Below are 24868 nucleotides of genomic sequence, written 5' to 3' on the forward strand. Positions count from 1 at the left end.
GCTCCGGACACTGCGAGACGGCTGTACAAGCAATGATCACACGCACGGCACAGCGGACACACCAGGAACCGCGGTGTTGGCCGTCGAATGGCGCTAGCTGCGCAGCATTTGTGCACCGCCGCCGTCAGTGTCAGCCAGTTTGCCGTGGCATACGGAGCTCCATCGCAGTCTTTAACACTGGTAGCATGACGCGACAGCGTGGACGTGAACCGTATGTGCAGTTGACGGACTTTGAGCGAGGGCGTATAGTGGGCATGCGGGAGGCCGGGTGGACGTACCGCCGAATTGCTCAACACGTGGGGCGTGAGGTCTCCTCAGTACATCGATGTTGTCGCCAGTGGTCGGCGGAAGGTGAACGTGCCCGTCGACCTGGGACCGGACCGCAGAGACGCACGGATGCACGCCAAGACCGTAGGATCCTACGCAGTGCCGTAGGGGACCGCACCGCCACTTCCCAGCAAATTAGGGACACTGTTGCTCCTGGAGTATCGGCGAGGACCATTCGCAACCGTCTCCATGTAGCTGGGCTACGGTCCCGCACACCGTTAGGCCGTCTTCCGCTCACGCCCCAACATCGTGCAGCCCGCCTCCAGTGGTGTCGCGACAGGCGTGAATGGAGGGACGAATGGAGACGTGTCGTCTTCAGCGATGAGAGTCGCTTCTGCCTTGGTGCCAATGATGGTCGTATGCGTGTTTGGCGCCGTGCAGGTGAGCGCCACAATCAGGACTGCATACGACCGAGGCACACAGGGCCAACACCCGGAATCATGGTGTGGGGAGCGATCTCCTACACTGGCCGTACACCACTGGTGATCGTCGAGGGGACACTGAATAGTGCACGGTACATCCAAACCGTCATCGAACCCATCGTTCTACCATTCCTAGACCGGCAAGGGAACTTGCTGTTCCAACAGGACAATGCACGTCCGCATGTATCCCGTGCCACCCAACGTGCTCTAGAAGGTGTAAGTCAACTACCCTGGCCAGCAAGATCTCCGGATCTGTCCCCCATTGAGCATGTTTGGGACTGGATGAAGCGTCGTCTCACGCGGTCTGCACGTCCAGCACGAACGCTGGTCCAACTGAGGCGCCAGGTGGAAATGGCATGGCAAGCCGTTCCACAGGACTACATCCAGCATCTCTACGATCGTCTCCATGGGAGAATAGCAGCCTGCATTGCTGCGAAAGGTGGATATACACTGTACTAGTGCCGACATTGTGCATGCTCTGTTGCCTGTGTCTATGTGCCTGTGGTTCTGTCAGTGTGATCATGTGATGTATCTGACCCCAGGAATGTGTCAATAAAGTTTCCCCTTCCTGGGACAATGAATTCACGGTGTTCTTATTTCAATTTCCAGGAGTGTAGTTGCTAAATGAAGCTTTATGTCCAAATCCAAAGGTAATAGTCGTCCACACCAAAACTGCTGAAATATTCCAGGCACCTTCTCCATTAGAAGACCCTATATAACGTCAGCTAATTCCACTTTACATGTCGTAGCCACGGGATGTTCGTATTGCCACGAAATGGTTTCCATTGATTCTTTGTGATATTTTAAGTATTCCTCTTGCTATCACATTATCGTCCCCGTGTAGGGGAAGAGATAGCTCCGCCTTGGAACCACTGTTTTGCAGTGACGAACTAGAAAAATGGACTATGTAGCTAATAGTTAAAGGATCCAAGCACTTCATTGTTTAACATTATAAGCCGTCCCTTCTCTTCTTGCTCCTGACAGTCCATTTATCACAAATTTTAGTAACTATAATGTTATCAGAAAACGATTCTATAATGGACGTGCCTGGCTGGGTGGCCTCGTGGTCTCAGGCGCCTTGCTACGGTTCGTGCGGCTTCCCCGTCGTAGGTTCGAGTCCTCCTTCGGGCATGGGTGTGTGTGTGTTGTCCTTAGCATAGAGTAAGTTAGTGTGTAAGCCTAGGGACCGATGACTTCAGCAGTTTGGTCCGATAGCAACTTCCCACAAATTTCCAAATTTGTAGCGGGCCTAAGCACACTTCCTGCTAACAAGCGAGCCATTTTCGGTTGTAATTTATACTACTAGTATCAGTAACAAGATTGTCCAGGTTCTGCAGTAATAACCACATATCAGAGTGTTTGCCGATTGGTCTCATCTTCCTTACTGACAGCTGAGGGATGTTTAGCACATCGATACTTTTCACTACCACAGAAGGTTCAATTGTGGCTGTCAAGCCTTCTTTTATACTCTAAAGATCCAAGATGATCGTACTTCTGACCACAAGATGTTCCGCTCATACCTTCCGAATTTGTTTATACTTGCAGTTTAATTCTAAACTCCTAGTTCAATTGCACTATTGTGTGTCGGTTTCTTACGGACTGTCGGGCGTCGGGTATCGAGCGTTGGGCTTTTGGCTTCAGTGAGTCAACACACTCCCCTCAGATCGAACCGGGACATGACGCCTGGACCTCTAGATTCCAGACCAAGCCTGAGGGCGTGTGCGGATCGCCTGATGCCTAACACCTGACTCGCAGTGAAGAACTTTTCACCTCTGCGAAAGATTTACTTACCTATAAGGAAAACTGAGAGAAGGCGTGATGTTCTATTCCACAGCGGCGAACAGGTGCCACAAAAATACGAACACTCGATGCTGCTGATCGACCACCCACCTGACCAGATGATGTCCCAGCAACAGCAGCCGGACCAACAGACTATTGTCAGGTATTGAATATTTCTCAAATCCGTAAAAAAATTCATAATATTGAATTTCAGTATGCAACTAGCGGGCTATATCTGTCATAAATACTATTATTATAATTATTTAATTATTATTTAAAGGTGAAAAGCCCCCAAACAGCTATAGTTCTATTGTCATTTACTGTAGTACAATCTGGACTTTTTAGTATTCAACTTTTATTTTTAGTCTTCAGTCGGGGTTGATGCGGCCTGTCACTAATTCCTCTCCTGTGCCAGCCTCTTCATCTCAGAGTGGCTCTTACGTTCAACGTCCTCCATTATTTGTTGAATATATCCCGTTCTCTGTCTTTCTCTACACTGTACGTCCCCTACAGCTGGCGGAAATTATTCCCTAATGTCTTAAAACATGCCCTATCATCAATTCCCCTGCAAAGTATGTGCCACATACTTATTCTATGGAAGACCTCCCCATTTCTCACCACTCTACTTAATTTTCAGCATCCTACTTTAACACCACACTTGAAACGCACCGATTCCCTTCTTTTAAGGTTTGCGCACAGTCCATGATTTGCTTCCATATGATGCTATGTTTTTTATGTGTTTTGTAAGAAATTTGCTGCTCAAATTAAGGCTCACGTTTGGCGCTAGTACATTTCTTTTACCAATGCCCTCTTAGCCTGTGCTAGTCTCGTGTTGTTGACTGGAATACTCTCTTTCAAATTCTAAAGGTGGCAGGGGTAAAATACAGGGAGCGAAAGGCTATTTACAATTTGAACAGAAACCAGATGGCAGTTATAAGAGTCGAGGGGCATGAAAGGGAAGCAGTGGTTGGGAAGGGAGTGAGACAGGGTTGTAGCCTCTCCCCGATGCTATTTAATCTGTATATTGAGCAAGCAGTAAAGGAAACAAAAGAAAAATTCGGAGTAGGTATTAAAATCCAGGGAGAAGAAATAAAAACTTTGAGGTTTGCCGATGACATTGTAATTCTGTCAGAGACAGCAAAGGACTTGGAAGAGCAGTTGAACGGAATGGATGGTGTCTTGAAGGGAGGATATAAGATGAACATCAACAGAAACAAAACGAGAATAATGCAATGTAGTCGAATTAAGTCGGGTGATGTTGAGGGTATTAGATTAGGAAATGAGACACTTAAAGTAGTAAAGGAATTTTGCTATTTGGGGAGCAAAATAACTGATGATGGTCGAAGTAGAGAGGATATAAAATGTAGACTGGCAATGGCAAGGAAAGCGTTTCTGAAGAAGAGAAATTTGTTAACATCAAGTATAGATTTAAGTGTCAGGAAGTCATTTCTGAAAGTATTTGTATGGAGTGTAGCCATGTATGGAAGTGAAACATGGACGGTAAATAGTTTGGACAAGAAGAGAATAGAAGCTTTCGAAATGTGGTGCTACAGAAGAATGCTGAAGATTAGATGGGTAGATCACATAACTAATGAGGAAGTATGGAATAGGATTGGGGAGAAGAGAAGTTTGTGGCACAACTTGACCAGAAGAAGGGATCGGTTGGTAGGACATGTTCTGAGGCATCAAGGGATCACCAATTTAGTATTGGAGGGCAGCGTGGAGGGTAAAAATCGTAGAGGGAGACCAAGAGATGAATACACTAAGCAGATTCAGAAGGATGTAGGTTGCAGTAGGTACTGGGAGATGAAGAAGCTTGCACAGAATAGAGTAGCATGGAGAGCTGCATCAAACCAGTCTCAGGACTGAAGACCACAACAACAACAACAGTCTCGTGTTTATGTGCCCCTAGCATTGTAGGTCCTGTGTTATTTTGCTCCCACGTTACCAGAACTGCTTTACTTCATCTACTGCAGGGATGAGATAAGCAGACCTCTGCTTGTTACAGGAGGGAGGACGGCGCCGCCGGTGAGGCTGTGCAGTACGAGCACTCGATGCTGGAGGTGGACCACCCTGTGGACGCGACGTCGCAGCAGCAGGGCCAACAGCCAGGCATGAGGTACTGCTGCCTTGATAATGTTTTTGTTAATTGAGACCTACGGGGGTGCAGATATTGTGTACTTATACAGCCCAAGGTTAAAGACGTAGTCTTTTAAGTGTGATACTTTGCTTACCAGATATGTTAGTTATTGATTAATATATGAAAAATTTGCATAACGGTGTTTTATCTGCTCCCGAGAGGAGACAGGTATGGGGAGTGGATGATATTATTCTTTATCTGCAATAGTATTTTTAGATTATACGAGGACTGAATGAAAAGTAACGCCTCCACCTCCGTTAATTGGGTTTGAATGGAAATATTTTAATAAATCAAACGCAGAAATACACAACTGGCCATTAAAACTGCTCCACCAAGAAGAAATGCAGATGATAAACGGGTATTCATTGGACAAATATACTAGAACTGACATGTGATTACATTTTCACGCAATTTGGGTGGATAGATCCTGAGAAATCAGTACCCAGAACAACCACCTCTGCCCGTAATAACGGCCTTGATACGCTTGGGCATTTAGTCAAACAGAGCTTGGACGGCGTGTACAGGTACAGCTGCTCATGCAGCTTCAACACGATACCACAGTTCATCAAGAGTAGTGACTGCCGTATTGTGACGAGCCAGTTCCTCGGCCACCATTGACCAGACGTTTTCAATTGGTGAGAGATCTGGAGAATGTGCTGGCCAGGGCAGCAGTCGAACATTTTCTGTATCCAGAAAGCCCGTACAGGACCTGCAAAATGCGGTCGTGCATTATCCTGCTGATACGTAGGGTTTCGCAGGGATCGAATGAAGGATAGAGCCACGGGTCGTAACACATTTGAAATGTAACGTCCACTGTTCAAAGTGCCGTCAATGCGAACAAGAGGTGACCGAGGCGTGTAACCAGTGGCACCCCATACCATCACGCCGAGTGATACGCCAGTATGACGATGAGGAATACACGCTTCCAATGTGCGTTCACCGCGATGTCGCCAAACACGGATGCGACTATCATGAAGCTGTAAACAAAACCTGGATTCATCCGAAAAAATGACGTTTTGCCATTCGTGCACCTAAGTTCGTCGTTGAGTACACCATCGCAGGCGCTCCTGTCTGTGACGCAGCGTCAAGGGTAACAGCAGCCATGGTCTCCGAGCTGATAGTCCATGCTGCTGCAAACGTCTTCGAACTGTTCGTGCAGATGGTTGTTGTCTTGCAAACGTCCCCATCTGTTGACTCAGGGATCGAGACGTGGCTGCACGATCCGTTACATCCATGCGGATAAGATGCCTGTCATCTCGACTGCTAGTGATATGAGGCCGTTCGGATCCAGCACGGCGTTCCGTATTACCCTCCTGAACCCACCGATTCCATATTCTGCTAACAGTCATTGGATATCGATCACCGCGAGCAGCAATGTCGCAATCGCAATAGGCTACAATCAGACCTTTATCAAAGTCGGAAACGTGATGGTACGCATTTCTCCCCCTTACACGAGGCATCACAACATCGTTTCACCAAGCAACGCCGGTGAACTGCTGTCTGTGTATGAGAAATCGGTTGGAAAGTTTCCTCATGCACTTTGTAGCACGTTGTAGGTGTCGCCACCGGCGCCAACCTTCTGTGAATGCTCTGAAAAGCTAATCATTTGCATGTCACAGCATCTTCTTCCTGACGGTTAAATTTCGCGTCTGTAGCACATGTTCGTGGTGTAGCAATTTTAATGGCCGGTAGTGTTATCCTTAGAATGTGATCTTTAATTGCCAATATTCACTTTTCCACGTAATTACCAGCCAATTGGATACATTTCTGCCAACGATGAACAAGTTTTCTGAAGCCGTCACGTTAGAAGCGTAATGATGTCCCATGACTGAATGGAGAAAGGCGTCACCTTCATTCTTGTACCACGAGAGGAGTTCTTGGCAAATTTCAAGCCTGTGCGCTTTCATTTCAGGAGCCAGCATCTGGGGCACCCATCGTTCACAGATCTTCCTATAGCCAAGCAAAGCAATAATGTGATCCACACGTTTTAGTGAAATGCCAATTGTGCTTGCAAATTCTTCCTGAGTGATACGACGATCGTCCTGAATCAATCTGTCAACATTTTGCTTGTGAAACTCAGTGGTTGCTGTCACGCAGGTCAGATGTTCCCGCCTCAACATCTTTAAACTCACTCGACCAACGACACACAGTTCTCACATCAACTCAATTACCATGAACTGCTTTCATTCTCTGATGAATCTCCTTCGGGGTGACACCTTGTGCTGTTAAGAATTCAATGACTGCACGTTGCTTAAATCGCATTGACCGACTGTCTGCGCAGGGTTCCATGCTTTACACTGTAACAACACAACCGTTCAGTACTAAGGCTTCCCGCCAACTGGATGTGTAGAGAAGAGGCTACTCAACAAGCCAGTACCTGCCGCATACCAATGCTGCCAACCGTTAAAGAGTTACGATGGTGGAGGCATTACTTTTCAGTTAACCTTCGTATTTATTTTAACTTCTCGATTTACAATTACACTCTAAGACAAAAAAATGAGGCACTCCGAAGGAATTATCCAAATGGAAGTCTGTAGATGTGATTTACACTCCTGGAAATGGAAAAAAGAACACATTGACACCGGTGTGTCAGACCCACCATACTCGCTCCGGACACTGCGAGAGGGCTGTACAAGCAATGATCACACGCACGGCACAGCGGACACACCAGGAACCGCGGTGTTGGCCGTCGAATGGCGCTAGCTGCGCAGCATTTGTGCATCGCCGCCGTCAGTGTCAGCCAGTTTGCCGTGGCATACGGAGCTCCATCGCAGTCTTTAACACTGGTAGCATGCCGCGACAGCGTGGACGTGAACCGTATGTGCAGTTGACGGACTTTGAGCGAGGGCGTATAGTGGGCATGCGGGAGGCCGGGTGGACGTACCGCCGAATTGCTCAACACGTGGGGCGTGAGGTCTCCACAATACATCGATGTTGTCGCCAGTGGTCGGCGGAAGGTGCACGTGCCCGTCGACCTGGGACCGGACCGCAGCGACGCACGGATGCACGCCAAGACCGTAGGATCCTACGCAGTGCCGTAGGGGACCGCACCGCCACTTCCCAGCAAATTAGGGACACTGTTGCTCCTCGGGTATCGGCGAGGACCATTCGCAACCGTCTCCATGAAGCTGGGCTACGGTCCCGCACACCGTTAGGCCGTCTTCCGCTCACGCCCCAACATCGTGCAGCCCGCCTCCAGTGGTGTCGCGACAGGCGTGAATGGAGGGACGAATGGAGACGTGTCGTCTTCAGCGATGAGAGTCGCTTCTGCCTTGGTGCCAATGATGGTCGTATGCGTGTTTGGCGCCGTGCAGGTGAGCGCCACAATCAGGACTGCATACGACCGAGGCACACAGGGCCAACACCCGGCATCATGGTGTGGGGAGCGATCTCCTACACTGGCCGTACACCACTGGTGATCGTCGAGGGGACACTGAATAGTGCACGGTACATCCAAACCGTCATCGAACCCATCGTTCTACCATTCCTAGACCGGCAAGGGAACTTGCTGTTCCAACAGGACAATGCACGTCCGCATGTATCCTGTGCCACCCAAGTGCTCTAGAAGGTGTAAGTCAACTACCCTAGCCAGCAAGATCTCCGGATCTGTCCCCCATTGAGCATGTTTGGGACTGGATGAAGCGTCGTCTCACGCGGTCTGCACGTCCAGCACGAACGCTGGTCCAACTGAGGCGCCAGGTGGAAATGGCATGGCAAGCCGTTCCACAGGACTACATCCAGCATCTCTACGATCGTCTCCATGGGAGAATAGCAGCCTGCATTGCTGCGAAAGGTGGATATACACTGTACTAGTGCCGACATTGTGCATGCTCTGTTGCCTGTGTCTATGTGCCTGTGGTTCTGTCAGTGTGATCATGTGATGTATCTGACCCCAGGAATGTGTCAATAAAGTTTCCCCTTCCTGGGACAATGAATTCACGGTGTTCTTATTTCAATTTCCCGGAGTGTACATCTACAGCAGGGGCGGCTTCTGTATAGGTTTGCAGGTTTGCGCTACCCCCAAGGAATAATTTTGTTCAACTGTGTTTGCCTTCTGAGCGTTCTATACTATTGGAGAAGTAGCGCGCCGTTTATCTCTTTTGAAATGCCCAGGCTCCAAACGCCGGCCGGTCGTGCCTTTGTGCCACTCGTACCACACTTCTCAGTCCCAACTACCAGAACAATAGGTACTTCTCGACCAATAGAGCAGGTTACAGTTGGTGCTTTGTTTCCACCAAACCAAACCAACTTACTCGTTACCGGCGCTGTCCATATTTCTCCCCTTCTTAAAACATCAGCTTCCTGACACAGTTCTGCAAAGTTCTAGAACAAGATCACTTCACCTGGTGAAATCGAAACCAGTCCCCACGTTTTCAGTGACAAAAGTTCCGAAAGTTCCAAAAGCGACATACCATCATTCTACACAAGATGGCTACCATGACGTGCCGTCTTCTTCCTCCGAACTAGCGAAAGTCTGATCATCTGCCTCCGTCACACACGCACGCTCTTCTCCTCCCAGCAGCCTTGCCAAAGCCGTCCGCTCGCTACCCGCTGCGCCGGCAAAACCTTCTTGCGCTAGCAGAGCCACTTGCCATCCTTGTCCATGAGCGCCCTCTCGCTAGCCTCCCGCGCCTCGTCCATACCACCAAAAATATTCTATGAAGACAAAACAGTCAACCGATCCCAGCGGAAGCCTTGAACCATCTATCACGATTCAGACACAGAACGTCACAGTTGAACGTCACTTGTTCTCGGGCGACAGGGGTTAGGATGAGCTTGATGCATAATTGGGCCATCCACCGTTGTAGTGGTTATAATTGGCCAACCGGGACCTCGATGAACTCTACCTGCCCACACTTTCCCATCCGATCCACCATCGGGCCGCTACGACATTCTAATGCCCCACAACTCTGGTTATTTTACGATTCGACCAGCCGGCCATGGAGACCCACAATCAGCTCCACAATAAGGTGCTGATAATGCTGCCTCACAGATTTCGCGGTATCTATGTGTCTTTCAACCACAACCCCCATCTACCCCTCACCAGGCATTGTAAAAACAGTGAACATGGCCCACCCAAACGCACTCTCTAACTGCCACAGGGAATTACAACTCTAAATGATTGGCATACCCACCGCTGGCGTGTGCATGTACGAAGCTGTATTGACATCCGACCATGTTTTCCTAGTGCTTCACTTTTTTTTCTTTTTGTCTGGAAATGTATTCGGCCACATATCTTCTGGCCATCCTCGATGTGAGTGTACTCAGAGGTTATGAGGCTGGGATATCAGTGAAAGAGCTAGACTGTGCACGGATGTTCAGCAGAAAATTAATGGAGTAGAAATACTACCACCAAGATTCGGCCAGTTGGTGAACATCTGCACGCTTTAGCGATCTCTGACATCGCGATGGTAACACAAATGGGATTTCCTCTTTTTCCAGCGGTGACCCAATGCCGGCGGGAAGTCCAGCGGAAGAAACTGTCCAGGTGCAGGTTCCGTCAGCCGACCAGCAGCCATCGGCACAGGTACTGTATCTTCTGTCTTACTCCTAACACCAACGATAAGTCATACAAGATGAAGATTATATAGAACAACCAGGTGATCCAGTTATGCGGTCAAAGTGTGACAGAGTGGCTCAGACAAGTCAGCGGAAGTCGATGACATACGTCTGGAATTACTTAAATCCTGAGAGGTGTAGTTTTTATATAGATTATTTGAGTTGATCAAAAATCTACGAAACAGGTGGCGTACTACTATTTGCTGTAAAGTATTATCATTACATTACCAAATGGCAAAGCTGCGAAATGGGAAAACTTGCTTGAAGAAATACAGCAATAAGCCCCGTTTTTTATAATCGTATTTGGGCTAGTACGCGTTCCGGGTTTTCAGCCATATTCAGTTGGCGCAATACATCTCCATGTTTTAGTCGACTCCCCTGTGTAAAATAACGATTCCTTTACCTACCGCGTTTCCCGCGTTGTATATTTACGTCCCTTAGGTTCATTTACTTTCGTTCTGCTACTTGTATTCTCTTGTTTCGCATATATCTGCATAATACACGCATACACACATACTCACACACACACACACACACACACACACACACACACACACACACTCACATTTTTAAAGTCACTACTGCAGCGCAACATTCACCATGTGGACGACTCACGTATGAGTTTGTATCGGTAAATATATCTAAAGTCAGGTTACAATTGACGCATACATTCAGTAACTGTTGCTGAATCCAGTTGCGTTTATGAGTTGAATATCGTCGACCTTAAAATGCGATGCATGTGAGTGAAAAAATGAATGGTGTCATACTTCTTAGTTTACTGTATGTTATGGAGCATGTTCGGTAACGGTGATATCTGTTTTCTAGGCGTCAGACATGTTCCATACTGGGCAGGCATAATGATCTGCGGAGGAAAACAAATCACTGACAGTCGTTTTGAAAGCAGCAGTTTTTGCAGCCCGTAAGCTGCGTACCTATGTTCCGAGGATATTTTTTGCTGCGTCTTTCTTGGCTGTATATTCACATCGGTTGTTGTTGTTGGCGAGAAACCTGATTAAGATAAGGGCCAGATACCTGGTTCAGAAGCTGAACACTCCATGATACATTAAGTTTCTCTGCCCATCCTGATCGCAAATTTTGCAAATTGAATACGATTTTCAGCAAATATGAAATAAAGTTCTACTACATTGAAGCTTGCAAAATATAAATCATAATCGGAACAAAACACTTTTGGTATTAGGCCGTGTGACGTTTTAACACTAAAAATAATCGTTGAACACCGATTGGATTGTGGCCATCCTATAGCTTTTCAAGAATCCATTGTGCTTGTTCATCAGTCGTGGAGCCGCACTGGGTAGCCGCGCGGTCTGGGACGTCTTGTCACGGTTCGCACAGCTCCTCTCGTCGAAGGATCGAGTCCTCCCTAGGGCATGGATGTGTGTATTGTCCTTAGCGTAATTTAATTTAAGTTGTATTAAGTAGTGTGTAAGCTTAGGGACGATAACCTCAGCAGTTTGGTCCCATAAGATCTTATCACAAATTTCCATAACCAGTCGTGGATGCAGCAGCGACAATAAGAGAGGCTGTTGAAATAATCAAATGTTTCGTACACGAGCAAGGAGACTACTGCGGTTTGGCGCTCTTCCTTCCGCTTCCCTCGGAAGGAGTCCACTGTCTTACGCCGTCGACGCATCGGTCATACACGATTGTTTTCTCTTGCGTAACGAACGACCACCATAATGTGGCTGTATATCCAGACTGACGGTATCCCACACATTGGTGGAATGTACCCTTCTTTTTGTCCTTCGTACTAAGTATAGCCTTCCAGATTCCTTACCTTTAGTATTAGCAGACGATTCATGGATGTTACGGTATATTGATAATTTTTACTTTATGGGCCGTCTGACTACAACTGAATGAAACACAATTTTCGTGCCATACGCGTTTCGCCTTTATTTTCTGCAGAGCATCTTCAGTGGCAGCTTTCGTGGACGGTTTTCCACATATTGCGCTCCTGCTCCATTTTTGGTGTTGCTCCTCTTCTTATAAATGCCAATTTGCGGTTTTTTCCCAAATTTCACAGCACTAGGAACTTGTTTTGATGCAATGTTTTGGTTTGTGTGCCGACTGTCAGATGACATACTATTCAGTATACCACAAGGTGCTGTAAGTACGATCCCTGACCACCGGCAAAGAAGGTAATCTCCCTACAGTGTCATGCAAATTTAAGAAAGAAAACCATGTCGCGCAACAGAAACGTCTTGTCGAAGGAAAACTAGTATGATTGCCTAATCAAGCATGAAAATACAGGTGCCACACCACACATGGATAAATTCTACATCTGCTTCTACATTCGTACTCCACAAGCTACCGTACGTTACGTTGTGGAGAGTACGTTGTACCACTGCTAGTCATTTCTTTTACTGTTTCGCTCAAAAAAAGAGCGAGGGAAAAAGGACTATCTACACTCCTGGAAATTGAAATAAGAACACCGTGAATTCATTGTCCCAGGAAGGGGAAACTTTATTGACACATTCCTGGGGTCAGATACATCACATGATCACACTGACAGAACCACAGGCACATAGACACAGGCAACAGAGCATGCACAATGTCGGCACTAGTACAGTGTATATCCACCTTTCGCAGATATGCAGGCTGCTATTCTCCCATGGAGACGATCGTAGAGATGCTGGATGTAGTCCTGTGGAACGGCTTGCCATGCCATTTCCACCTGGCGCCTCAGTTGGACCAGCGTTCGTGCTGGACGTGCAGACCGCGTGAGACGACGCTTCATCCAGTCCCGAACATGCTCAATGGGGGACAGATCCGGAGATCTTGCTGGCCAGGGTAGTTGACTTACACCTTCTAGAGCACGTTGGGTGGCACGGGATACATGCGGACGTGCATTGTCCTGTTGGAACAGCAAGTTCCCTTGCCGGTCTAGGAATGGTAGAACGATGGGTTCGATGACGGTTTGGATGTACCGTGCACTATTCAGTGTCCCCTCGACGATCACCAGTGGTGTACGGCCAGTGTAGGAGATCGCTCCCCACACCATGATGCCGGGTGTTGGCCCTGTGTGCCTCGGTCGTATGCAGTCCTGATTGTGGCGCTCACCTGCACGGCGCCAAACACGCATACGACCATCATTGGCACCAAGGCAGAAGCGACTCTCATCGCTGAAGACGACACGTCTCCATTCGTCCCTCCATTCACGCCTGTCGCGACACCACTGGAGGCGGGCTGCACGATGTTGGGGCGTGAGCGGAAGACGGCCTAACGGTGTGCGGGACCGTAGCCCAGCTTCATGGAGACGGTTGCGAATGGTCCTCGCCGATACCCCAGGAGCAACAGTGTCCCTAATTTGCTGGGAAGTGGCGGTGCGGTCCCCTACGGCACTGCGTAGGATCCTACGGTCTTGGCGTGCATCCCTGCGTCGCTGCGGTCCGGTCCCAGGTCGACGGGCACGTGCACCTTCCGCCGACCACTGGCGACAACATCGATGTACTGTGGAGACCTCACGCCCCACGTGTTGAGCAATTCGGCGGTACGTCCACCCGGCCTCCCGCATGCCCACTATACGCCCTCGCTCCAAGTCCGTCAACTGCACATACGGTTCACGTCCACGCTGTCGCGGCATGCTACCAGTGTTAAAGATTGCGATGGAGCTCCGTATGCCACAGCAAACTGGCTGACACTGACGGTGGCGGTGCACAAATGCTGCGCAGCTAGCGCCATTCGACGGCCAACACCGCGGTTCCTGGTGTGTCCGCTGTGCCGTGCGTGTGATCATTGCTTGTACAGCCCTCTCGCAGTGTCCGGAGCAAGTATGGTGGGTCTGACACACCGGTGTCAATGTGTTCTTTTTTCCATTTCCAGGAGTGTATATACCTCCGCATGAGCCCTTTTCTCGTATCTCTTACCTTCATGGTACTTACGCGAAACGTATATTGCCAGCTGTAGAATCGTTTTGCAGTCAGTTTCAAATTCCGGTTCTCTAAATGTTGTCAGCAGTGTTCTCCCGAAAAGAACTACGCCTTCCCTGCCCCCCCTCCCCCACCCCCCACTGGTTCCCATTTGAGTTCCCAAAGCATCTCCATAACAGTTTTCATTCTGTTCGAAACTAGCGGTGACAAATGTAGCAGCCCACACCTGAATTGCTTCGTTTAGTCTCGCCTAATCGGATCCCAAACACTCGAGCATTTCTCAAGACCTCCAGTGAGTAGATGAACATAAAAAAAATTACTCAAGAATAGGGGGCACCAGCGTCCTATCCGTGATCTTCTTCACAGAAGAACCACACTTTCCTAAAATTCTTCCAGTAAACCACGTCGAACGCACGCCGTCCCTACCACAATCCTCACATTCTCATTCCTGTTCGTATCGCTTTGCAACGTGACGCCCATATATTTAAACGTCGCGAATATGTCAAGTATGTTGTTGTTGTGGTCTTCAGTCCTGAGACTGGTTTGATGCAGCTCTCCATGCTACTCTATCCTGTGCAAGCTTCTTCATCTCCCAGTATCTACTGCAACCTACATCCTTCTGAATCTGCTTAGTGTATTCATCTCTTGGTCTCCCTCTACGATTTTTACCCTCCACACTGCCCTCCAATGCTAAATTTGTGATCCCTTGATGCCTGAGAATATGTCCTACCAAGCGATCCCTTCTCCTAGTCAAGTTGTGCCACAAATGTCTCTTCTCCCCAGTTCTATTCAATACCTCCTCATTAGTTATGTGATCTACCCATCTAATCTTCAGCATTCTTCTGTAGCACCACATTTCGAAAGCTTCTATTCTCTTCTTGTCCAAACTATTTATCGTCCATGTTTCACTTCCATACATGGCTGCACTACATACAAATACTTTCAGAAACGACTTCCTGACACTTAAATCTATACTCGATGTTAACAAATTTCTCTTCTTCAGAAACGATTTCCTTGCCATTGCCAGTCTACATTTTATATCCTCTCTACTTCGATCATCATCAGTTATTTTACTCCCTAAATAGCAAAACTCCTTTACTACTTTAAGTGTCTCATTTCCTAATCTAATTCCCTCACTATCACCCGACTTAATTCGACTACATTCCATTACCCTTGTTTTACTTTTGTTGATGTTCATCTTATATCCTCCTTTCAAGACACTGTCCATTCCATACAACTGTTCTTCCAAGTCCTTTGCTGTCTCTGACAGAATTACAATGTCATCGGCGAACCTCAAAGTTTTTACTTCTTCTCCATGAGTTTTAATACCTACTCCGAATTTTTCTCTTGTTTCCTTTACTGCTTGCTCAATATACAGATTGAATAACATCGGGGATAGGCTACAACCCTGTCTCACTCCTTTCCCAACCACTGTGTCCCTTTCATGCCCCTCGACTCTTATAACTGTCATCTGGTTTCTGTACAAATTGTAAATAGCCTTTCGCTCCCTGTACTTTACCCTTGCCACCTTTAGAATGTGGAAGAGAGTATTCCAATCAACATTGTCAAAAGCTTTATCTAAGTCTACAAATGCTAGAAACGTAGGTTTGCCTTTTCTTAATCTTTCTTCTAAGATAAGTCGTAAGGTTAGTATTGCCTCACGTGTTCCAACATTTCTACGGAATCCAAACTGATCTTCCCCGAGGTCCGCTTCTACCAGTTTTTCCATTCGCCTCTAAAGAATTCGCGTTAGTATTTTGCAGCTGTGACTTATTAAACTGATAGTTCGGTAATTTTCACATCTGTCAACACCTGCTTTCTTTGGGATTGGAATTATTATATTCTTCATGAAGTCTGAGGGTATTTCACCTGTCTCATACATCTTGATCACCAGATATGTCAAGTAGGACACTGCTAATGCGAACGTTACAGGTCGTTTTGCCTACTCCTCTGCATTAACTTACATTTTTCTACATTTAGAGCTAGTTGCCATTTATAACACTATCTGAAAATTTTGTCTAAGTCTTCTTGTATCCTCCTGCAGTCACTCATCTTCGACACCTTACCGTACACCACGGCATCATCAGTAAACATTCCAGGATCCTGCTCACCGTGCCCATCATATCATTTATGTAAATAGTAAGCAATAGTGGTCCTAGCATACTTCCCTGGGGCACTCCTTACGGTATACTTGTCCTAGTCGAACACATGGTATCGGGGACAACATACTGGGTTCTGTTACTTAAGAATATTAATGAAGGGGCTCATCTGTCTACAACAGAATCAAGCGGTCTCTTTAACAATTTTGTTTACTACCGCAAAGCATCGACATATGAATTATCCACTGAGATACGTATGTGAGCATTTAAGAAATGAATAAGGGATTGTAATTATGAAATCCAACATTGGGATACAATAAAAGCATAATGATGAAATTAAGTCGCGGATATGGCCAATGTCTGTAGAAATGGGTAGTGGTTAAAGGAAGAACACGGAAAAGTAAGTACGAACAACAACAGAACCGCCAAAGTGCATGATGGAAGCAACTACATGGCTGCAGTCGTGAAAACTGTGCAGTTCGGCCCTGATGAAAGTTAACTACATTCCGTTCCTCCCGACTTGGTGACTGCGTCGCTGGCTCATTCTCACCACTCTCATACAGTGTCAGCGAGGAAAAAATATGGCTCTGAGCACTATGGGACTTAATATCTGAGGTCATCAGTCCCCTAGACTTAGAACTACTTAAACCTAACTAACCTAAGCCGGCCGCGGTGGCCGCGCGGTTCTAGGCGCTGCAGTCCGGAACCGCGGGACTGCTACTGTCGCAGGTTCGAATCCTGCCTCGGGCATGGATGTGTGTGGTGTCCTTAGGTTAGTTAGGTTTAAGTAGTTCTAAGTTCTAGGGGACTGATGACCTCAGAAGTTGAGTCCCATAGTGCTCAGAGCCATTGGAACCTAAATAACCTAAGGACATCACACACATCCATGCTGAGTCCAGCTCGCAATCTGTACTCAGTACTAAAATGCAGACATCTTTCTGTATGACAGCAAGTCTCATCTCATAGGTTAACTGGCAGCAAGTCCTTACTCTTCCATCTCCCAACGGCTAGCGGCGTCCACTTCAACCATCTGTCCATGAGCGTCCTCTGACTTAAATCTCTGAAAGTCTACTGTTTCTGCCAGTGTAGGAATCTCGCCTGCCAATTGCTGCGGAACTTGTGACTTCCGACCAATGATAATTCTGTAAACACGTTAAATGAACTCTCGCGGCTTTTTTAACCAATGATGGCCTGGTGTTGGCCGGAAGGCAGAAAAACTCTTGCACTTCACGACTGGTTTCTAACCCTAGCAAGTCGAATGGAATACATGAAGCGCACACAGGAAAGCGCGTAAGACCCAGTTGTAAGGATTTTAAACTAACATTCTTTTGTATTGAGACTGCAGAGAAACGTCGGATGCTAATTTTCTCCCATTCCAGCGTCTGCACCTCACATTATCTTTCCAAGAGGATTTCTTTCTACGTCATAAAATGGAGCTTTATGACAGCTAGGCAAGCCCTGGCGCAGCCAGGTGTGCAGACATGAGCTGAAGCGAATTCTGTACTGTCTGCCTGTGCTAAAGAACAGCTCTTAACGCATTTATGACCTCTTCTGGTTCTTTTAATGGGAGTATGAATGGCTTATCCTGCTAATGTTAAATTTATTGATTGCTTGACCCATTTTCTCAACAACTACATCATGAAAATTAGTGAAACCTTTGCAGGTTACTTAAACATTCTCCACGCACTAAATCTTCTAGTTTGGGATGAAGTCTGTAGTTCTGGGAGTTGGGACAGAATTTTTTTTCTGTTGTGTTTTTTATTACAGTTTTTCCTGAATTCTTGAACATTTTACTGGAAGTATACACGCTATCTCTACCATGCGAGAGATGTATCACAATAAAAGTATTATAAATTACCTGTAAAAAAATGAAGAGCCATTTTTTTTAGTTCCTAAGAAAACAGGTCATTTGTCTGAGAATTTGTTTTCTCAGGAATTGTAATTGCAAATTAATTCAAGTTAGAGCTCACTTTTTAATAGATTCAACGGCTAAAACACGGCAGCACCGTATTCTTATTCACCTTCTACGTCGTCCTAACGCATCCTCTTGCTAATCTTCAACGAGCTTGCCTCCTTGGAGACTTTTTGGGCTGGTAGCTCAGCCTTGTTGACTCGCCCCTTGTGCACTTCCTCGAGCATGGCTCACGTAATCCAACCAGTCATTGGTCGCAGCTCCACCAATACTTTCAGTCTACCAGTATTGCCCTCCTTAAATGTGATGACAGCATTATACACACAAAGCATCAACGTGCGGCATACACTCCGATAGCCGAGTGGTCAGCTAAGTGGCCCAGGTTCGATCTGGGGTTGGGTCGAAGATTTACTCCGCTCGAGGGACTGGCTGTTGTGCTGTCTTCATCATCATCTCATCCCCATCGACACGCAACTCGCCGAAGTGGCGTCAACTAAAATGGCTCGGACCAGCCGACCGGTCTGCCCGACGGGAGGCCGTAGCCGCACGACATTCCAGTTTAGTTTTAATGTGTGGTAGCCCATCATCATCATCATCATCATCATCATCATCATCATCATCATCATCATCATCATTTAAAACTGATTATGCCTTTCAGCGTTCAGTCTGGAGCATAGCCCCCCTTATACAGTTCCTCCATGATCCCCTATTGAGTGCTAACATTGGTGCCTCTTCTGATGTTAAACCTATTACTTCAAAATCATTCTTAACCGAATCCAGGTACCTTCTCCTCGGTCTGCCCCGACTCCTCCTACCCTCTACTGCTGAATCCATGAGTCTCTTGGGTAACCTTGCTTCTCCCATGCGTGTAACATGACCCCACCATCTAAGCCTGTTCGCCCTGACTGCTACATCTATAGAGTTCATTCCCAGTTTTTCTTTGATTTCCTCATTGTGGACACCCTCCTGCCATTGTTCCCATCTACTAGTACCTGCAATCATTCTAGCTACTTTCATATCCGTAACCTCAACCTTGTTGATAAAGTAACCTGAATCCACCCAGCTTTCGCTCCCATACAACAAAGTTGGTCGAAAGATTGAACGGTGCACAGATAACTTAGTCTTGGTACTGACTTCCTTCTTGCAGAAGAGAGTAGATCGTAGCTGAGCGCTCACTGCATTAGCTTTGCTACACCTCGCTTCCAGTTCTTTCACTATGTTGCCATCCTGTGAGAATATGCATCCTAAGTACTTGAAACCGTCCACCTGTTCTAACTTTGTTCCTCCTATTTGGCACTCAATCCGTTTATATTTCTTTCCCACTGACATTACTTTCGTTTTGGAGATGCTAATCTTCATACCATAGTCCTTACATTTCTGATCTAGCTCTGAAATATTACTTTGCAAACTTTCAATCGAATCTGCCATCACAACTAAGTCATCCGCATATGCAAGACTGCTTATTTTGTGTTCACATATCTTAATCTCACCTAGCCAGTCTATTGTTTTCAACATATGATCCATAAATAATATGAACAACAGTGGAGACAGGTTGCAGCCTTGTCTTACCCCTGAAACTACTCTGAACCATGAACTCAATTTACCGTCAACTCTAACTGCTGCCTGACTATCCATGTAAAGACCTTTAATTGCTTGCAAAAGTTTGCCTCCTATTCCATAATCTTGTAGAACAGACAATAACTTCCTCCTAGGAACCCGGTCATATGCCTTTTCTAGATCTATAAAGCATAGATACAATTCCCTGTTCCACTCATAGCACTTCTCCATTATTTGCCGTAAGCTAAAGATCTGGTCCTGACAACCTCTAAGAGGCCTAAACCCACACTGATTTTCATCCAATTGGTCCTCAACTAATACTCGCACTTTCCTTTCAACAATACCTGAGAAGATTTTACCCACAACGCTGATTAAAGAGATACCTCTGTAGTTGTTACAATCTTTTCTGTTGCCATGTTTAAAGATTGGTGTGATTACTGCTTTTGTCCAGTCTGATGGAACCTGTCCCGACTCCCAGGCCATTTCAATTACCCTGTGTAGCCATTTAAGACCTGACATTCCACTGTATTTGATGAGTTCCGACTAAATTTCATCCGCCCCAGCCGCTTTATTGCACTGCAATCTATTGACCATTTTTTCCACTTCCTCAAATGTGATCCTATTTCCATTATCATTCCTATCCCATTCTACCTCGAAATCTGAAACATTACTGATCGCATTTTCACCTACATTGAGCAACTCTTCAAAATATTCCCTCCATCTGCCAAGGCATCCACAGGATTCACCAACAGTTTTCCTGACCTGTCCAAAATACTTGTCATTTCCTTCTTACCTCCCTTTCGAAGACTGCTAATTACACTCCAGAATGGTTTTCCAGCAGCTTGACCCATAGTCTCCAACCTGTTTCCAAAGTCTTCCCTCGATTTCTTCTTGTATGCTGCAATTATCTGTTTGGCTTTGTTTCTTTCTTCAACATAACTTTCTCTGTCTACCTGGGTTCTGGTATGTAGCCATTTTTGATACGCCTTCTTTTTCCTTTTACAGGCTGCCTTGACTGTATCATTCCACCAAGCTGTTTGCTTCATCCTACTTTTACACACTGCTGTTCCAAGACATTCTTTAGCCACTTCTATTACTGTGTCCCTGTACCTTGTCCATGCCTTTTCCAATGACTGTAATTGACTACCTTCAACTAACTGGTACCTTTCTGAGATCACTGTTATCTCAGAAAGGTACCAGTTGTGGTAGCCCACAAGTACGTTTTTAGTTACACTGGTCCATACCACGCTATTGAATGACTGTTTCACATTTTGTGTTTTCTCTGTCATACTTTTCTTCTAAGAACGGGTTTTATAGCCAACATAGCAGCTGCAGGTAAAGAGTTCTTGGGGGTGAACTTACCTAAAGTTCCAGCTGATTCAGCTTTTTTACATTTACACGACTCGCCTGAACGAAGGTTGTGGCTCGGCTTATCATCTATTGACATTTTATGGAGAAAGGTTCCCCACGCAATCATTTTCATTCCATCTAAGTTATTTCCGTTAATTCTGTTGCTTGACCGCAGCGTTCGGATAGTGGTACTGCCTAGCAAACTCCTAATAGTCTTGCCATCACTCAGCGGTCTTTTCAACAGCTCCTGCTTCCTCCGTTATACAAAGAATATCGCTTGCACAACGTAAACAAGAGTCACATCAGTCCTGTCAGTGTATTCATGAAGGATTCCACTAGAACTGAAATCATGATTCCTGAGATTTTATTTTTTGGACTGACCAATGGCTTATGAAATCCTAAAAATGTCCTACGCAACTAATCAAATTAAATTAAATTAAATATACTTCTGGTCAACCAAACTTAATTTAATTAACCTCACAACAAATTAATCAGCAAATTGCCCGCCCGGTTAGCCGCGCAGTCTAACGCACTGCTTTCCGGGCGGGAAGGCGTGCCGGTCACCGGCACGAATCCGCCCGGCGGATTAGTGTGGAGGTCCGGTGTGCCGGCCAGCCTGTGGATGGTTTTTGAGGCGGTTTTCCATCTGCCTCGGCGAATGCGGGCTGGTTCCCCTTATTCCGCCACAGTTACACTGTGTCGGCGATTGCTGCGCAAACACTATCTCCACGTACGCGTACACCGCAACTACTCTACCTCGCAAACATTGAGTTTACGCTCGTCCGGTCTGAGACGTTCCCGGGGGTCCACTGGGAGCCGAAACACACAATAACACTGGGTTCGGTGTGGGGCGGCGGTGGGGTGAGTGGACTGCTGTAGCCTGCTGTGCGGTTGTCTACCACTGTGGCCCAGTTCAATGCAGTACAATACAATCGTCAAATTCCTAGTAATGTTTCTGCAAAAAAAAACTAAAATTAATTTTTTTCAACAAATGGCCATTTATGGGGGAATAAGCTGTCACGTAACGTATTCCACAGATTCTATAATTTTTCCTCGCTGTTATCAGAATAGCTCATCATTAATTTTCTGAATTTTTTCCATCTCTTGAACCATGTTTTTGTTTCAGTCATTGCTTTTTCTACGAGACATGTCGAACTGTGGAGGCATCCTTGTCTAACGCTTTCCTAAATCCGCTCTTGGACTTTAATTTCATTGTTATGTTGTTGCACATCATATATGGCCTTCCCGTTTTTAGCCAATTCATTGGAATTGTTTCAGCAGGAATTATCGTTCATTTGGGAGAGATTGCCTTTCATCTAAAAGGAAGCTCACTCAGCTCCCTCGATTCGTAAAAAATTACGAAACTGGAGAGGGACGAATGCGTAATGGCGCACAGAAACTAGCAGATGCTGATGAAGTGGGAAGGGCAAGGGATGTCGTAATAGTCAGCATGCTCTACAGCGCACTTTAAGAAATGAATTCAAAGAATGGTATCGTACAAAAGCTAAGTATGTTGTGAATTACAACAAGAATATTAGATGCATGGAGGGCAGCGATTCCCAGTTGCAGAAGTACCAAATGGCCACCATTAGGCTGACAAAAAAATTGTTTTCAGAAGATTTTTCGTCATTTATTCGACGTTGCATGCGTCAGTGTATGCAGCCTGTAGAAACAAAAAAAACATGGTGGCGACGAAAACAGACTGGAATCCACGATTAGTGATCTAGCCGTTCATTTCTTTTGCTAAGTGTGATGGTGCTGATAACCTCGGTGTTGAGAGCCTGTAAGCTCCAAACACACACACACACACACACACACACACACACACACACTGGTGGTCTAGCGGTAAAACACTTGCGGGATCGAATCTCAGTCGGGCCTTGTATATTTCAATCTGCGTTTTAACCCAGCCTTCACCTACCAATGATGTGAGGAGTCGCCAGAAACGACACGTGGTTGCGATTCTACTTTAAACTGCAGGTCCCCTTTCCCCAAGTGGGTAACTAGGGTGTGTTAGGGACACGGAAGTCTCCGAAATGGCGCCCAATAGAAAGACGTGCACCAGGCCAGTGAGCCACACGAAATTATCATTATCACGGGGAAAAGTTGGACGTTTGCTCTCCACAACAAGGTTGATCAACTGGACGTCCACCTCGAACAACAAAAGCGACAAGTCTTATAGACAAGAATTTTCCAGAATTTTCTCCAAGAACAACGAGCAGAAGACCATTAGGGTGATGCGAAGTAAGGACAAGAACAAGATTTCGAAAAGAAATTTCTACTGATGTGCAGGTCCTCTGTGCAGTTCCATGTTTTTAAGCGTCTCACACAAAAGACGACCAGTAATTAAGTGAAAATAAAATGTCATTCTTTTTTATTACACTATTGGGTCCAAATTTACTTACGTTTTGGTAAATAAACTAAAATCGACACAAAACGGTTTTAATGAATGAGTAAGACGTGGCAATAGCGCGCTAGCCACTGCTAGAAATCCCTAAATCGTTTTAGGATTTAGGTAGCTGATTCCCATCGAACGAAGTTGGGAGTTTCCGTAGAGTTCAAATAATGGCACTTTGCACATCATCTTATCACGCCTTTTACTTCTGGTACATTTCGTCTAATTTGACAGTAGCATCAGTGCATTCTATAGTTCAGTAATATGAATGTGAAGTAGCATGCCGATCCACTTTCTGTTGCATGTGCAATGATATCGTCAGGAATATTCAGATTTTACGCTTTTACACTTCAGTTATTTAGTGCTATCGGAAATAAGGGAATTGGCATAACGCATCGCCATGTATCGGGTGGTTGTAAGTTGACTGTCGGCGTTCAGAGTGCTATGGTGCAGGCTGTGTACATTGCAAGACGCTGAAACTTCATAGGTATATTCATTAATCGGTGTACGTAGTGCTGAAAAAATAATAGTTCCACTTTCTGCCACCAGGTGAAAACATGGCATTGTAAGCAGTCAGAATGTGAAATGCTTCCTATTATGACGTCACTGTTCTATTTGCCGCTTGGCGACGCGTGTTGATTTTTCTTTTTTTTTTTTTTTTTTTTTTTTTTTTTTTTTTTTTGTTAAGTGACTATTGGTGTAACGAATTAAGACTGTTGAACTTTTCTGTGCGAAACGCGTGGGTGGTCCATTCCCATAGTAGCTGTTGATGGAGTTCAAAAAATGGTTCAAATGGCTCTGAGCACTATGGGACTTAACTGCTGTGGTCATCAGTCCCCTAGAACTTAGAACTACTTAAGCCTAACTAATCTAAGGACGTCACACACACCCATGCCCGAGGCAGGATTCGAACCTGCGACCGTAGCTGTCACGCGGTTCCAGACTGAAGCGCCTAGAACCGCTCGGCCACAACGGCCGGCTTTGATGGAGTTGCTGTAGATATAATCGACTGTGCAGCACATGGCCCAAATTCAATAGCTGGTTGGTTGGTTGGTTTCAGGGGGTTGAAGGACCAAACTACAAAGGCCATCGCTCCCTTAATTCAATAGCCACCGCTCGAGTAGTGTCACGGGAGTTTTCTCTTCCCTGGTCAACATTTCAAAAGATTTTGCAGCGCATTTCACACCCATATCCATACAAGTTCATATTGTGCACCAAACGAAGCCCCAACAAAGGCTACAACGCCGTGACTTTGCCCTTCATTCTTTGGCATGCATAGAAATGGATGATATTTGGGGCCGCCCAGGAGTAGCCGAGCGGTCTAGGGCGCTGCAGTCATGGACTGTGCGGCTGGTCCCGGCGGAGGTTCGAGTCCTCCCTCAGGCATGGGTGTGTGTGTTTGTCCTTAGGATAATTTAGGTTAAGTAGTGTGTAAGCTTAG

At 46.1% G+C, this 24868-nt stretch overlaps 1 protein-coding gene across 5 annotated transcripts in view; it reads left to right on the forward strand.

Moving 5' to 3' along the window:
* LOC126165698 (trithorax group protein osa-like) overlaps positions 1-24868 on the forward strand; it is a 121841-nt gene that overhangs the window by 82525 nt on the left and 14448 nt on the right. For 4 of the 5 annotated variants that reach the window (XM_049920341.1, XM_049920342.1, XM_049920343.1 and 1 more), the window contains exons 5-7: positions 2584-2691; positions 4537-4647; positions 10111-10195. In XM_049920341.1, the coding sequence (XP_049776298.1) occupies positions 2584-2691; positions 4537-4647; positions 10111-10195 (304 nt within the window). The remainder of the gene's footprint in view (positions 1-2583; positions 2692-4536; positions 4648-10110; positions 10196-24868) is intronic. The other variant, XM_049920345.1, reaches the window with a different exon arrangement.

This window comes from Schistocerca cancellata, chromosome 1 (genome assembly GCF_023864275.1).
Source record: "Schistocerca cancellata isolate TAMUIC-IGC-003103 chromosome 1, iqSchCanc2.1, whole genome shotgun sequence".
Taxonomy (NCBI): domain Eukaryota; kingdom Metazoa; phylum Arthropoda; class Insecta; order Orthoptera; family Acrididae; genus Schistocerca; species Schistocerca cancellata.